This window comes from Coregonus clupeaformis, unplaced genomic scaffold, assembly GCF_020615455.1.
Source record: "Coregonus clupeaformis isolate EN_2021a unplaced genomic scaffold, ASM2061545v1 scaf0052, whole genome shotgun sequence".
NCBI lineage: Eukaryota > Metazoa > Chordata > Actinopteri > Salmoniformes > Salmonidae > Coregonus > Coregonus clupeaformis.
Window position 1 is genome coordinate 505,001 of NW_025533507.1, and position 17,054 is coordinate 522,054.

At 44.0% G+C, this 17,054-nt stretch overlaps 1 protein-coding gene across 6 annotated transcripts in view; it reads right to left on the bottom strand.

The window, feature by feature from the left end:
* LOC121567799 (glutamate receptor 4-like) overlaps positions 1-17,054 on the bottom strand; it is a 135,459-nt gene that overhangs the window by 62,944 nt on the left and 55,461 nt on the right. For all 6 annotated transcript variants that reach the window (XM_041878087.2, XM_041878088.2, XM_041878091.2 and 3 more), the window contains exons 3-7: positions 12,228-12,467; positions 5,494-5,546; positions 5,225-5,356; positions 2,286-2,339; positions 1,336-1,494 (exon numbers count right to left, since the gene is read on the bottom strand). In XM_041878087.2, the coding sequence (XP_041734021.2) occupies positions 1,336-1,494; positions 2,286-2,339; positions 5,225-5,356; positions 5,494-5,546; positions 12,228-12,467 (638 nt within the window). The remainder of the gene's footprint in view (positions 1-1,335; positions 1,495-2,285; positions 2,340-5,224; positions 5,357-5,493; positions 5,547-12,227; positions 12,468-17,054) is intronic.

Genomic DNA, 17,054 nt, shown 5'->3' on the forward strand with positions numbered 1-17,054 from the left:
TCTGTGGAGTGTACGGCTTAAAGTGGTCCTATGGACAGATACTCCAATCTCCACTGTGGAGCTTTGCAGCTCCTTCAGGATTATCTTTGGTCTCTTTGTTGCCTCTCTGATTAATGCCCTCCTTGCCTGGTCCGTGAGTTTTGGTGGGCTGCCCTCTCTTTGCAGGTTTGTTGTGGTACCATATACGATCCATTTTTTTATAATGGATTTAATGGCGCTCCGTGGGATGTTCAAAGTTTCAGATATTTTTTTATAACCCAACCCTGATCTGTGCTTCTCCACAACTTTGTCCCTGACCTGTTTGGAGAGCTCCTTGTTCTTCATGGTGCCGCTTGCTTGGTGGTCCCCCTTGCTTAGTGGTGTTGCATACTCTGGGGCCTTTCAGAACAGGTGTATATATACTGAGATCATGTGACACTTAGATTGCACACAGGTGGACTTTATTTAACTAATTTTGTGACTTCTGAAGGTAATTGGTTGCACCAGATCTTATTTAGGGGCTTCATAGCAAAGGGGGTGAATACATATGCACGCACCACTTTTCCGTTATTTATTTTTTTGAATTCTTTGAAACAATAAAAATGTTTCATTTCACTTCACCAATTAGGACTATTTTGTGTATGTCCATTACATTAAATCCAAATAAAAATCCATTTAAATTACAGGTTGTAATGCAACAAAATAGGAAAAACGCCAAGGGGGATGAATACTTTTGCAAGGCACTGTAAAACCCCTTAAAGTGAAATTGAATTGAGAGAGAGAGGAGGTATGGAGGAGAGAGAGAAAATGAAAGAGAGAGAACACTTGTGCAGAGAGCTTGTGTTGCATTGCACAAACACACTGAAACTGAGACATTGATGTGACAGGAGACAGTGAGATGAGAACGGCTAGATAGTGAGAGAAGTGACAGGAAATAGAAGGATAGAGAGTTTAGTTTATTTGGATCCCCATTCGCTGTTGCACAAGCTGCAGCTACTCTTCCTTGGGTTCACACACTCACACAGAGACATAGAGAGAGAGATAGAGAGAGAGAGAGAGAGAGAGAGAGAGAGAGAGAGAGAGAGAGAGAGAGAGAGAGAGAGAGAGAGAGAGAGAGAGAGAGAGAGAGAGAGAGAGAGAGAGAGAGAGAGAATGGGTAGAAGATAGAGGTGTGAGGACACTATGGAAGAGTGCTCTCTGCCATTTTGTGTCTAACACCATCTGTCACCGTGTGATTGGCTGAGTCTCTCCTGCTACCTCTCAGAGTCACAGTCTGATTGGCTAAAGAGAAAATAGGTTTCTCTCCAACATGATTCTTGAACCCTCTCCTAGCAGTGTGTATGCGCGTGTTTGTACCTTGGGTGGGCTGTCAGAGCCTGGGTACTCTCTCTGGTCCAGTTTGTTCCAGCGCTGCATCAGTTTGAGGACCATGGGCTTACTGAAATCAACCAACTGGAACCCTGTGACGTTAGCCCCACCATGCATAAACCTCTCTAGAGATATGTCTTTAAAACCCTGGAGGGGAGAGAGAGAGGGGAGAAAGAGAGGGAGCAAGAGGGAGCGAGAAAGAGAGAGAGAGGGAGCGATAAAGATAGAGAGAGGGGAGAAAGAGAGGGAGCGAGAGAGAGAGACAGAGAGAGGGAGCGATAAAGATAGATAGAGAGAGAGAATGAGAGAGAGAATGAGAGAGAGAGAGAGAGAGAGAGAGAGAGAGAGAGAGAGAGAGAGAGAGAGAGCAAGAGAGAGAGGTGTTAGGCAGAACTGCATTTGAAGATTAACCTGACCTGCCAAACATGAACTTGAAAGCTCTGAGCCAGGGATGTACCTTCTCTTCCCAAGGCATAGAGAGAGAGAGAGAGAGAGAGAGAGAGAGAGAGAGAGAGAGAGAGAGAGAGAGAGAGAGAGAGAGAGAGAGAGAGAGAGAGAGAGAGAGTGGGGGACAGAGAGAGAAAGGGAATGCGCTGTCTGAAGTGCCTTCAAACCATCCTCCCGACAAAGGCATGGGTCTGTCTGGCTCAGAGTTGACTCACATTTTCCTCAGAGACAAGGTAAACCACAGCCACCTGCCTGAACCCCTCTGTTTATACCACAACCTTCCCCCCTTCCTCTCCTCTCCTTGTCTCCTCTCTTTCATCTGCACTAATCTAAAAAACACATCATGTGGATATGGACAGGGGTACATGCTTTCACTTGTTCAGTTGGGTCATGTTAGCACAGATGAAGGAGAGCAGGAGTGGAGCAGAAAAGGAAAGGAAACCACTTTAGACTGTTGGGATGCACTCTTAAGATGGCACACACAGACTTACCAGGTTGGCCAAGATGTAATGGTAGCCTTTGACATGTTTGCCCACACTAACAGCCTGGAGAAAGAGAAGAGGAAAAAAGAGGAGGAGAAGAGGGGAGAAAGAAAGATGAGAGGGGAGAAAAGAAGAGAAGAAATGTAATGTCTACCCTGGTAGAGGGATAGAGAGAGAGAGAGAGAGAGAGAGAGAGAGAGAGAGAGAGAGAGTGAACACAACATTCGACATACCAATTAGGATCTGGCAAAAAATACTTGAATAAGTTAAAGAACCCATTGCCCTTTATGGTTGTGAGGTCTGGGGTCAGCTCACTAACCAAGAATTCACAAAATGGGATGTAAGAATATTCGAAGATAAATACACAACGCAGAGGAGTAGAGGTCAAGAGGAATTAACGATAAATGGAAATAGTTGTTCTTCAGTTCAACATCTGTTTAGAATCTGTGTAGGGGTTCCAACCAGGGACTCATAGCTACATGTGGCAAGTTCTCTTTGGTCCAAATTGTCTATACATTGAGCCTGAAACAGGATACTTGGGGGTTTGGCCATTGGCCCAATTTTATTGCAAGGAATTCTAATTGGTCAGCCACATGCTAGGCTTGAGGCTATAAACTGCATACTGTCTCTTTTTTCAGTGGAGAAAACATTGAGGACAGGGAAGAATGAACATCTACCATCTACTTTCCAGCATAACAACTAAGATTAGTTCTCTTGAATAAATATATTTTTCTCCCCCTGATTTGCTTTGGGGTCTGTGTTATTGAAGAATAACATGGGGGACAAACACCAAATTGAGACTCTGCATGCAGAACTCTGCCAAAATATCCTCAATGTACAATGTAAAACACCAAATAATGCATGTCGATAACCGGTAATGATCAAAATCCAGAAAATATCCGTTATATTCAACAACCACCTAAAAGGAAGTGATTCCCAAACCTTCCATAACAAAGCCATCACCTAAAGAGAGATTAACCTGGAGAAGAGTCCCCTAAGCAAGCTGGTCCTGGGGCTCTGTTCACAAACACAAACAGACCCCACAGAGCCCCAGTACAACAACAACAACAACAACAACAACAACAACACAATTAGCCCAACCAAATCATGAGAAAACACATACTGTACTTCCCTCAGACTACACAGACCCACAAAGAATTTGAAAACAAATCCAATTTGGATAAACTCCCATATCTATTGGGTGAAATACCACAGTGTGCAATCACAGCAGCAATATTTGTGACCTGTTGCCACAAGAAAAGGGCAACCAGTGAAGAACAAACACCACTGTAAATACAACCCATATTTATGTTTATTTATTTTCCCTATTGTACTTTAACTATTTGCACATTGTTACAACACTGTATATAGACATAATATGACACTTGACATGTCTTTATTATTTTAGAACATTTGTTAGTGTGATGTTTACTGTAAAAAAATAATGTTTAATTTACTTTTGTTTATCATCTATTTCACTTGCTTTGTCAATGTAAATATATATTTCCCATGCCAATACAGCTCCTTAAATTGAAATTGAATTGAAATTGAGAGAGAGAGAGAGAGAGAGAGAGAGAGAGAGAGAGAGAGAGAGAGAGAGAGAGAGAGAGAGAGAGAGAGAGAGAGAGAGAGAGACTATGAACAGACTCAGTGAGCATAGCCTTGCTATTGAGAGAAGCCGCTGTAGGCAGACCTGGCTTTCAAGAGAAGACAGGCTATGTGAACACTGCCCACAAAATTAGGTGGAAACTGAGCTGCACTTCTTAACCTCTTGCGAAATGTGTGACCATATTAAAGACACATATTTCCCTCAGATTACACAGACCCACAAATAATTTGAAAACAAATCCAACTCCCAAGTGCGCCATAACAGCAACAAGATCTGTGACCTGTTGCCACAAGAAAAGGGCAACTAGTGAAGAACAAACACCATTTTAAATACAACCCATATTTATGTTTATTTATTTTCCCTTTTGTACTTTAATTATTTGCACATTGTTACAACACTGTAACAATAATATGATATGACATACTATGACATTTTTTTAATGTCTCTATTCCTTTGGAACTTTTGTCTCTGTAATGTTTTACTTTTGTTTATTTCACTTGCTTTAGCAATGTAAACATATGTTTCCCATGCCAATAAAGCCCTGTGAATTTAATTTAATAGAGAGAGAGAGACAGAGACAGAGACAGAGACAGAGACAGAGAGATAAACAGAGCAGGCTCTGTCGGACTAATGATGCCATCCTTGCCAATACTACTGAGCCAGCTGTTCCTGGGCAGACCATCGCACAGGTATGTGTGTTTATGTGTGTGTGTGTGTGTGCTTGTAGCTGCTGGTGTGTGTCTGCCCATATTTGTCAGACCAGTGGACAGGAAGGGAGATCTGGCCAGAAAAGGAAATTATGCATGCAAAGGAAGTAGTGACAGATGACTGACCAATGGGACGTTACCCTGGAGCTGGGGTCAAAGGTGACAGCAGCAAAGAAGAGGCAGACAGACACACCTGCCTCAACTGACAGAGTCACAGTCTGGTTGTCAGTAGATGGGTTCAGTGACGAGAGGAGTAGAGGGGTAGTAATGCGGATGGACAACCACAAGGCTTAGAGAGAGATTGTGTGTGTGTGTGTGTGTGTGTGTGTGTGTGTGTGTGTGTGTGTGTGTGTGTGTGTGTGTGTGTGTGTGTGTGTGTGTGTGCGTGCGCGCGCGTGTGTGTGTGTGAGGGTGTATGAGGGTGTGTGAGGGTGAGTTCTGTGGTCACCTCTTCTAGAATACTCTGCAGTCTCTCATTAGACTCACCTGTTCTAGAATGCTCTGCAGTTTCTCAGACTCACCTGTTCTAGAATGCCCTGCAGTCTCTCATCAGACTCACCTGTTCTAAAATACTCTGCAGTCTCTCATCAGACTCAGCTGTTCTAGAATGCTCTGCGGTCTCTCAGACTCACCTGGTCTAGAATGCACTGCAGTCTCTCAGGCTCCAGGTCGATGACATACTTCCTCTCCTGCCGGCGGTCCAGGTCTTCTAGCAGACGACGGTACGCTGCCTCGTTGAAACTCTCCACGCAGATGGCACTCACCTGCACAGAGGCAGAGCAATTAACCTGTGTGTTTGTGTGTTTGTGTGTGTGTGTGTGTGTGTGTGTGTGTGTGTGTGTGTGTGTGTGTGTGTGTGTGTGTGTGTGTGTGTGTGTGCATGCGCCCATGTGGTGCTCACCTGCCAACCGTTTTGACCTGCACGCTCCATGATTGCCTGTAATATGGCGTAACCTAGACAACAGAGACACAAAGACAAACACTCAGACATCATCAACCTGGAGACATGCCTGCCAGGCCACAAACATAACATTCCTGAAAATGTAAGCTGAATGTAAAACAAACGCACTTTGGGGGGAAAATAGATCATATATTGAAGTCAACAGAAACAGTGTCTTGGAGCAATCAAACTAAACAGAGACACTGCAAAACACTGCAAATCCCAGACGCCCCTTCCCTCACTCCTTCCGTCTTCCTTCTTGTCTGTCTAGTGCAACCCTTCGCTACAGTACCCGTCACGCCCCCCAGGTACTGTCCTGATCGCCTGTCTCTGACTCCTCTGCTGTCTGTTCCTGTCTCTATCACTCCCTCCCCTCTGTCTGTCTGTTCCTGTCTCTATCACTCCCTCTCTCCCCTCTGTCTGTCTGTCACTGTTTGTCTCTCTCACCCTGATGCCTCCATCATTATGTCCACAGTTCCCCCAAACACTCCCAGAGTCACAGCAACCAACAACAACAGCTGTCCCTGTGTAAACACTCCTCAGCCTGTCTGTCTGTCTGTGTCCAGACTAACTAACAGCGTGGCTGTCCTGTCTGTCTGTCTGTGTCTAGAATGTCTAACAGTGTGTCTGTCTCTCTGTCTGTCTGTGTCCAGAATGTCTAACAGTGTGGCTCTGTGTCTGTTTGTCTGTGTCCATACTGTGTAATAGTATGTAACAGTGTGTCTGTCTGTTTGTGTCTGTCTGTCTGTCTGTCTGTGAACACATAAAAGACAGCTTGGGAACTGATCTTTGTCAACCAATGGGCACACACGGCTTCCCAGTCTCACACACATGTAGGCCTACAAAAACCTCAGTGTGTTTCAACGTGCCTTTCCTCCCAGTTTCAAATGCATTACAACAGATGAACCATCAGTACTTCCAGAACCTAAATCTGAGTGTGTGTGTGTGTGTGTGGGTGTGTGCCCAGCCATGCTGTCTGCAGAGCACGTAGCATAAAACAGATCCCTCTTACTGCCCATTTTCCACCACATTACAGACAGCGCGGGCTGATGGGAAATGCTAATGAACGGCCCTGCCTCAGCGAATCACGGGTGAGTGAAGCGGAAACGGCACCTCCAATCCCCTTGGTGTCGACCTAGCCAAGCCGGGCCTCTGAAAAACTGACAGAGGGGAGGGAGGCACACACACTGAGACACACACTGAGACAATGCCTTGTATGGAGGGACTGGCACTGTTAGCCACTCAGAGGGCATAGAGAGACCCTGGCATGGTGTGCGGATGTTGGAACGTCTGGCTTAGGGTTCCGTGCTGAGTATTCCCATGACGATAGTCCGGAGCGGAGGGCATCAGCTTTGCCCACTCTGCCAACACACACAGCATCAAGGGGTCCAGGCTTACATTAACATCTGTCAGCAGTTTAACCTCTCCACAAATAATCAGAGTAGCAGTTTCAGTCAGTTCAGTAACAAGCTGTCTTAATGACTGGGTTGAGACGTGTCACTTACTGGGTTGAGTTGTGTTAATGATTGGGTTGAGCTGTTTAGAGTTGAGGTGTGTTAATGACTGGGATGAACTGTGTAGAGTTGAGCTGTGATAATGACTGTGTTGAGCTGTGTGAATGACTGGGTTGAGCTATGTTAATGAATGGGTTTAGCTGTGTAGAGTTGAGCTGTGTTAATGACTGGGTTGAGCTGTGTTAATGACTGGGTTGAGCTGTGTTAATGACTGGGTTGAGCTGTGTGAATGATTGGGTTGAGCTGTGTAGAGATGAGATGTGTTAATGACTTGGTTGAGCTGTGTTAATAACTGGGTTGAGCTGTGTTAATAATTGGGATGAGCTGTGTTAATGACTGGGTTGAGCTGTGCTAATGACTGGGTTGAGCTGTGTTAATAGCTGGGTTGAGCTGTGTAGAGTTGAGCTGTGTTAATGACTTGGTTGAGCTGTGTTAATAACTGAGTTGAGCTGTGTTAATAACCTGGTTGAGCTGTGTTAATTACTGGGTTTATCCGTGTTAATAACTGGGTTGAGCTGTGTTAATTACTGGGTTGAGCTGTGAAGAGTTGAGCTGTGTTAATTACTTGGTTGAGCTGTGTTAATAACTGGGTTGAGATGTGTAGAGTGGAGCTGTATTAATGAATGGGTTAACCTGTGTTAATAACTGAGTTGAGCTGTGTTAATAACTTGGTTGAGCTGTGTTAATGACTGGGTTGAGCTGTCTTAATGACTGGGTTGAGTAGTGTTAATAACTGGGATGAGGTGTGTTAATAACCTGGTTGAGCTGTGTTAATGACTGGGTTGAGCTGTGTAGAGTTGAGCTGTGTTAATGACTTGGTTGAACTGTGTTAATAACTGGGTTGAGATGTGTAGAGTTGAGCTGTGTTAATGACTGGGTTGAGCTGTGTTAATGACTGGGTTGAGCTGTGTTAATAACTTGGTTGAGCTGTGTTAATAACTGGGTTGAGCTGTGTTAATAACTGAGTTGAGCTATGTTAATAACCTGGTTGAGCACTGTTAATTACTGGGTTGAGATGGGTAGAGTTGAGCTGTGTTAATGACTTGGTTGAGTTGTGTTAATAACTGGGTTGAGATGTGTAGAGTTGAGCTGTGTTAATGACTGGGATGTGCAGTGCTAATGACTGGGTTGAGCTGTGTTAATAGCTGGGCTGAGCTGTTTTAATAACTGTGTTGAACTGTGTTAATGACTGGATTGAGATGTGTTAGTAACTGGGTTGAGCTGTGTTAATAACTGGGTTGAGCTGTGTTAATAACTGGGTTGAGGTGTATTAATAACTGGGTTGAATTGTGTTAATAACTGGGTTGAGATGTGTTAATAACAGGGTTGATCTGTGTTAATAACTGGGTTGAGCTGTGTTAATAACTGGGATGAGCTGTGTTAAGTAATTGGTTGAGCTATTTTACTTATTGGGTTGAGATGTGTTAATTACTGTGTTGAGCTGTGTTAATAACTGGGTTGAACAGTTTTAATAACTGGGATGAGCTTTGTTTATGACTTGGTTGAGCTGTGCTAATAACTGGGTTGAGCTGTGTTTATGACTGCGTTGAGCTGTGTTAATAACTGGGTTGAGCTGTGTTAATGACTGGTTTGAGCTCTGTTAATAAGAGGGTTGAATTGTGTTAATTACTGGTTGGAGCTGTATTAATAACTGGTTTGAGCTGTGTTAATAACTGGTCCGAGCTGTGTTAATAACTGGGTTGAGTTGTATTAATAACTGTTTTGAGCTGTTTTAACTACTGGTTTGAGCTGTGTTAATAACTGGGTTGAGCTGTGTTAATAACTGGGTTGAACAGTGTTAATAACTTCGTTGAGCTGTGTTAATAACTGGGTTGAGCTGTTTTAATAACTGGGTTGAGCTGTGTTAATAACTGGGTTGAGCTGTGTAGAGTTGAGCTGTGTTAATGACTTGGTTGAGCTGTGTTAATAACTGGGTTAAGTTGTGTTAATGACTTGGTTGAGCTGTGTTAATAACTGGGTTAAGCTGGGTTAATTACTGGGTTGAGCTGTGTTAACGACTGGGTTGAGCTGTGTTAATTACTGGGTTGAGTTGTGTTAATAACTGGGTTGAGCTGTGTAGAGTTGAGCTGTGTTAATGACTGGGTTGAGCTGTGTTAATGACTTGGTTGAGTTGTGTTAATTACAGGTTGGAGCTGTGTTAATAACTGGGTTGAGCTATGTTAATAGCTGGGCTGTTATAATAGTGAGCTGTGTTAATAACTGGGTTGAGCTATGCTAATAACTGGGTTGAGCTCTATTAATAACTGAGTTGAGCTCTGTCGATAACTGGGTTGAGATGTGTTAATAACTTGGTTGAGCTGTTAATAACTGGGCTGAGCTGTTTTAATAACTGTGTTGAACTGTGTTAATGACTGGATTGAGATGTGTTAATAACTGGGTTGAGCTGTGTTAATAACTGGGTTGAGCTGTGTTAATAACTGGGTTGAGGTGTATTAATAACTGGGTTGAATTGTGTTAATAACTGGGTTGAGATGTGTTAATAACAGGGTTGATCTGTGTTAATAACTGGGTTGAGCTGTGTTAATAACTGGGATGAGCTGTGTTAAGTAATTGGTTGAGCTATTTTACTTATTGGGTTGAGATGTGTTAATTACTGTGTTGAGCTGTGTTAATAACTGGGTTGAACAGTTTTAATAACTGGGATGAGCTTTGTTTATGACTGGGTTGAGCTGTGTTAATAACTGGGTTGAGCTGTGTTTATGACTGCGTTGAGCTGTGTTAATAACTGGGTTGAGCTGTGTTAATGACTGGTTTGAGCTCTGTTAATAAGAGGGTTGAATTGTGTTAATTACTGGTTGGAGCTGTATTAATAACTGGTTTGAGCTGTGTTAATAACTGGTCCGAGCTGTGTTAATAACTGGGTTGAGTTGTATTAATAACTGTTTTGAGCTGTTTTAACTACTGGTTTGAGCTGTGTTAATAACTGGGTTGAGCTGTGTTAATAACTGGGTTGAACAGTGTTAATAACTTCGTTGAGCTGTGTTAATAACTGGGTTGAGCTGTTTTAATAACTGGGATGAGCTGTTTTAATTACTGGGTTGAGTTGTGTTAATAACTGGGTTGAGCTGTGTAGAGTTGAGCTGTGTTAATGACTGGGTTGAGCTGTGTTAATGACTTGGTTGAGTTGTGTTAATTACAGGTTGGAGCTGTGTTAATAACTGGGTTGAGCTATGTTAATAGCTGGGCTGAGCTGTGTTAATAACTAGGTTGAACTGTGTTAATAACTGGGTTGAGCTATGCTAATAACTGGGTTGAGCTCTATTAATAACTGAGTTGAGCTCTGTCGATAACTGGGTTGAGATGTGTTAATAACTTGGTTGAGCTGTTAATAACTGGGCTGAGCTGTTTTAATAACTGTGTTGAACTGTGTTAATGACTGGATTGAGATGTGTTAGTAACTGGGTTGAGCTGTGTTAATAACTGGGTTGAGCTGTGTTAATAACTGGGTTGAGGTGTATTAATAACTGGGTTGAATTGTGTTAATAACTGGGTTGAGATGTGTTAATAACAGGGTTGATCTGTGTTAATAACTGGGTTGAGCTGTGTTAATAACTGGGATGAGCTGTGTTAAGTAATTGGTTGAGCTATTTTACTTATTGGGTTGAGATGTGTTAATTACTGTGTTGAGCTGTGTTAATAACTGGGTTGAACAGTTTTAATAACTGGGATGAGCTTTGTTTATGACTGGGTTGAGCTGTGTTAATAACTGGGTTGAGCTGTGTTTATGACTGCGTTGAGCTGTGTTAATAACTGGGTTGAGCTGTGTTAATGACTGGTTTGAGCTCTGTTAATAAGAGGGTTGAATTGTGTTAATTACTGGTTGGAGCTGTATTAATATCTGGTTTGAGCTGTGTTAATAACTGGTCCGAGCTGTGTTAATAACTGGGTTGAGTTGTATTAATAACTGTTTTGAGCTGTTTTAACTACTGGTTTGAGCTGTGTTAATAACTGGGTTGAGCTGTGTTAATAACTGGGTTGAACAGTGTTAATAACTTTGTTGAGCTGTGTTAATAACTGGGTTGAGCTGTTTTAATAACTGGGATGAGCTGTTTTAATTACTGGGTTGAGTTGTGTTAATAACTGGGTTGAGCTGTGTAGAGTTGAGCTGTGTTAATGACTGGGTTGAGCTGTGTTAATGACTTGGTTGAGTTGTGTTAATTACAGGTTGGAGCTGTGTTAATAACTGGGTTGAGCTATGTTAATAGCTGGGCTGAGCTGTGTTAATAACTAGGTTGAGCTGTGTTAATAACTGGGTTGAGCTATGCTAATAACTGGGTTGAGCTCTATTAATAACTGAGTTGAGCTCTGTCGATAACTGGGTTGAGATGTGTTAATAACTTGGTTGAGCTGTTAATAACTGGGCTGAGCTGTGATAATTACTGTGTTGAGCTGTGTTAATTACTGGGTTGATCTGTGTTAATAACTGGGTTGAGCTGTGTTAATAACTGGGTTGAGCTATGCTAATAACTGGGTTGAGCTCTGTCGATAACTGGGTTGAGATGTGTTAATAACTTGGTTTAGCTGGGCTAATGACTGGGTTAAGCTGTGTTAATGACTGGGTTGAGCTGTGTTAATAACTGGTATGAGCTGTATTAATTACTGGTTTGAGCTGTGTTAATAACTGGGTTGAGTTGTGTTAATAACTGGGTTGAGCTGTGTTAATATCTGGGTTGAGCTGTGTTAATAACCTGGTTGAGCTATGTTAATTACTTGGTTGAGCTGTGTTAATAACTGGGTTGAGATGTGTAGAGTTGAGTATGTTAATGACTGATTTGAGCTGTGTTAATAACTGGGTTGAGCTGTGTTAATTACTGGTTGGATCTGTGTTAATAACTGGGTTTGAGCTGTGTTAATAACTGGGCTGAGCTGTGTTAATAACTTGGTTTAACTGTGTTAATGACTTGTTTGAGCGCGTTAATAACTGGGTTGAGCTGTGTTAATAACTGGGTCGAGCTGTGTTAATAACTGTGTTGAGCTGTATTAATAACTGGGTTGAGCTGTGTAGATTACCTGCTCCTTCCTTCCCATTCTCCTCTTCCTCTCTTCTGCTTCCCTTAGATTGACTGACTGATTCACTGATTGACTGATTCACTGACTGATTGACTTACTGACTGACTGATTGACTGACTGATTGTGTATTGTTTGATTGACAGCTGGTACCTCTGTCTGTGTCGTAGAGGAATACAAAGCGGCTCCAGTCGTAGTGGTCCAGCAGAGACAGCAGAGCTCCTCTGATAGAGGGGCGGAGCTGCAGAGTGAACTGGCCTTCCCCCTCAGTTTGGAAACTGGGTGTGACCAGGGAGATGTGCAGAGCGCTGCAGAACGACGTCAGGGTGTGCACCGAACGCTTGTCGTACAGGCCGAAGATAGCAAACACACCCCGCGAGTACTGCGAACAGACTGCAGGGAGAGAGGGAGGGAGGAGAGAGAGAGGGAGGAAGGAGAGCGAGAGGGAGGGAGGAGAGAGAGAGAGAGGGAGAAGAGAGAGAGAGGGGGGGAGGAGAGAAGAGGAGGAGAAAATAAGTGGAAGAGAATGCTTAAATGCTAATTGTACTGTATAAAATACATAGAGCCAGAAGAACACACCATGAATACTGAAAACAGAATGCAGACAGAGGCAGAGAAAGAGATGCTCATTAATGTATATTCATACAGTGGAATCTCGTGAAATACGTCAAACATTTTAACAAGTGGATGCTTCAGTTTGTGTCGTCCATAATTACAACAACAAATTGTAGCTGCTGGGTATATGTGAGTGTGTGTGTGTGTGACTGTGCTTGTCAAAAGAGCTGACAAAACACAGAAAATAATCATTGCAACTTGATTTCATGTCACAGAAATGTCTCCCGGTAATTATTTTGGCCCTCTCAACAATACCAATTCCACAGTAGAGAGCCAAACACTACTAACATAATTACTACACATAAACAATCCGTTTCCCCTGAATCCTCTGAGGGGTCATCTCTCACACAGACAAAATAACAACAACAACAACAACAAATGAAGTAAATAACTATGACTCTTGTCTCACTGTTACAATTCCATGCTGATGTATAGCATCCATCTCCCTAAAAACCTGCAGCTCTTTCAACAGAGAGAAAGAGAGCAAGAGAGAGGAGAGAGAAAGAGAGCAAGAGAGAGGAGCGAGAAAGAGAGCAAGAGAGAGGAGCAAGAAAGAGAGCAAGAGAGAGGAGCGAGAAAGAGAGCAAGAGAGAGGAGCGAGAAAGAGAGCAAGAGAGAGGAGCGAGAAAGAGAGCAAGAGAGAGGAGCGAGAAAGAGAGCAAGAGAGAGGAGCGAGAAAGAGAGCAAGAGAGAGGAGCGAGAAAGAGAGCAAGAGAGAGGAGCGAGAAAGAGAGCAAGAGAGAGGAGCGAGAAAGAGAGCAAGAGAGAGGAGAGAGAAAGAGAGCAAGAGAGAGGAGAGAGAAAGAGCCCTCTGACATTTTCTGTCTCTTGTCTGCTAACTTTCCCTCTCTTTTCCCCTCTATTCCACAGTATGTCACTCATATACTGCTTTGTTACAGGAGGGTGATGTGATGAGTTTGGATTATGCATCCGTAGTGTAGCTTTCATATCCTGCCACACACACAAAAACACACACAAATACACAAATACACACACACACACACACACACACTACTCCTGCTTGTGTTTCTAAGACCCTGGGTAGTGTGTGTTTGTAGTTACTGTAGGTTCAGAAGAGGTGTCTCCTATTCCAGGAACAACATATTCTATTCACAGTCTTTCTGATTGAGGAACATGGAGATTTAAACACTACTCCTCACTGTGACAAGAGTGCCACATCAAATATACACTCTACTCTCTCTCACCGCTTTCCTCCTCTCGTTCTCTGTTCATTCTTCTTTCAGACATGTTTCTCTTGAAGTAGAAGCCCAGCCTGCGTCATAGACCTGCTCCTAACCATTTTAGTGTTGTGGTAAACACAAAGATAGAACCCCCCCCGCGCTCTCCCTCTCTCTCTCTGGGGAGTAAAAGTGATTCCATAATCTTGCAGGGCTCTGACTCTGGGCTGAGATGAACAGGGATTAGATACTGGGCAGGGCCCTGACTCTGGGCTGAGATGAACAGGGATTAGATACTGGGCAGGGCCCTGACTCTGGGCTGAGATGAACAGGGATTAGACACTGGGCAGGACCCTGACTCTGGTCTGAGATGAACAGGGATTAGATACTGGGCAGGGCTCTGACTCTGGGCTGAGATGAACAGGAATTAGATACTGGGCAGGACCCTGAATCTGGGCTGAGATTAACAGGGATTAGACACTGGGCAGGGCCCTGACTCTGGGCTGAGATGAACAGGGATTAGATACTGGGCAGGGCTCTGACTGGGCTGAGATGAACAGGAATTAGATACTGGGCAGGGCCCTGACTCTGGGCTGAGATGAACAGGGATTAGATACTGGGCAGGGCCCTGACTCTGGGCTGAGATGAACAGGGATTAGATACTGGGCAGGGCCCTGACTCTGGGCTGAGATGAACAGGGATTAGATACTGGGCAGGGCCCTGACTCTGGGCTGAGATGAACAGGGATTAGACACTGGGCAGGACCCTGACTCTGGTCTGAGATGAACAGGGATTAGATACTGGGCAGGGCTCTGACTCTGGGCTGAGATGAACAGGGATTAGACACTGGGCAGGGCTCTGACTCTGGGCTGAGATGAACAGGGATTAGATACTGGGCAGGACCCTGAATCTGGGCTGAGATTAACAGGGATTAGACACTGGGCAGGGCCCTGACTCTGGGCTGAGATGAACAGGGATTAGATACTGGGCAGGGCCCTGACTCTGGGCTGAGATTAACAGGAATTAGATACTGGGCAGGGCTCTGACTGGGCTGAGATGAACAGGGATTAGACACTGGGCAGGACCCTGAATCTGGGCTGAGATTAACAGGGATTAGACACTGGGCAGGGCTCTGAATCTGGGCTGAGATTAACAGGGATTAGACACTCTTTATGTCCTAAAAGACACCAAAGTCCACATGAGAAACGCTATGTTCAAAGCTTTTTCATTGAATTCACTTACACTAACATGGTAAAGTTCTCTGCATACTTCCCATTTTTTCTCGAGGCAAGCCGAAGTTCGGTAGCCGATGTCTACGCTCCTTCGTCGGTGATTGTTTGTTGTTATTCAACGAGAGACGACTTGTTTTCATGTACATTTCTTCATTGAGAAATACTGCACCAAACATCTTAGTTAGCTGTGAAATTGAGCGACTAAAAACCTCAAAATGAATAACAGATTTCTTAAATTATCTTGTTATCTTGAGTTATCTTAGATTAATTCTGACTATATTAATTCTGGCTAAGGTGTCTCAAGATGGACAAACAGTACTATTACCGCTTTTATCTCGTTTTTCAAGCGAAGGTCTTTTAAGGGAGCATGCGAGGAACAGACATTAACTTCGCCTAGCCAAGTACTGCTAGGATCACACCGAATCAAGTAAGCAGACGCCTTGACGGAGTTCCCCTTGGCTTCTCAGTTTGAAATGTGTAACTACATTGCATTCTTGATCTCTCTATTGATCCTTTCTCATTCATCCACCATCTATCTCTGTCTGTCTGTTTGCCTCTGTCTAGCCTCCTACTGTTATATTTACAGCATCTCTTTAGCAACCTGACCACTACGATACCACTAACTTTGTTAATACAATGAAGATGAACAGCATATGTGTGGTTTAAAAGCCCATCCCTACAGAGTGGCTCAGCTGCAGCTATGTTAAACTCTCAACGGGGAGCTCAGCCACAGCTCCCGCTACACACACAGCATCTACAACCATTACCCGACATCGCACAGCGCTCAGCTCTCTCTCTCTCTCTCTCTCTCTCTCTCTCTCTCTCTCTCTCTCTCTCTCTCTCTCTCTCTCTCTTTCTCTCTCGCTCTCGCTCTCGCTCTCTCTCTGAGCTAGGCTGCATTTCCAGTGGAGATGTGCCAGAGAGAGGTGTCATAATAAAATGTCTACTAAGCTTCTTTCTTAAAATATTACGACGGGAGAGGAGGAACAGCATGGTGCATCATCACCACAGTAAAACCACTGCAGGAGAATGGGCCCACAGAGACTGATACAGTCTCACCCCTCTCTCACCCTCTCTCTCTCCCACTCCCTCTCTTTCACCCTCTCTCTCTCCCCCCTCTCTTTCACCCTCTTTCCCTCTCTCTCCCCTTTCCTCTCTTTCACCCTCTCTCCCTCTCTCTCCCCCTCCCTCTCTTTCACCCTCTCTCTCTCCCCCTCCCTCTCTTTTTTGCTCTTTCTCTTTCTCGACTCCCTGGCCACTTTTCTGTCGCTATCTTTCTCAATTTCCTCCCTCTCTCCCTCACTCTACCCCTTCTCCTTCTTCCTTACTATCTCTTTCTCCATCTCCTCCCTCTTTCCCTCACTCACCCCCCTCTCGTTCCTTACTCTCTCTTTCCCAATCTCCTCCCTCTCTCCCTCACTCTAACCCCCTCTCCCACCTTACTCTCCCTTTCTCCTTCTCTCTCTACTTCCCCCATTCTTTCTCTCTGTCCCTGTCTCTCTCCCTTTCCATCTCTTTCTCCACATTAGAAGAGCAGGGGGAGCCGGGTCCAGAGGGATGTCCTGTTTTATGTGACAGGAACAACAGATGCCCTCTGACAGTCCCGCTCTTTCTTCCTCTGCACTGCATGATAAAAACACACAATACACTACGACTGACTGATACCACACCACTGCTGCTGCTAACATGGCTGCCATACAGAAAGAAAATATACTAGAAAGGGATATAAGATCAGGGAGATGTGAGAAGGCAACATTTATTGTGTACATAAACACGATATAAATCTATCCATCCGTTAATGCACCCATTCCTCCACCACATCCATCCATCCCTCCGTCCATCTCGTGCAGTGGAGCTGTTGTGTCTGACACAGTAAGCAGGCCCAGACGGTCGTCTTTGACAACAAGATATCAGCTCTCATTAGTCAATCATTTAAAATGGCCGCCTGGCTAAGG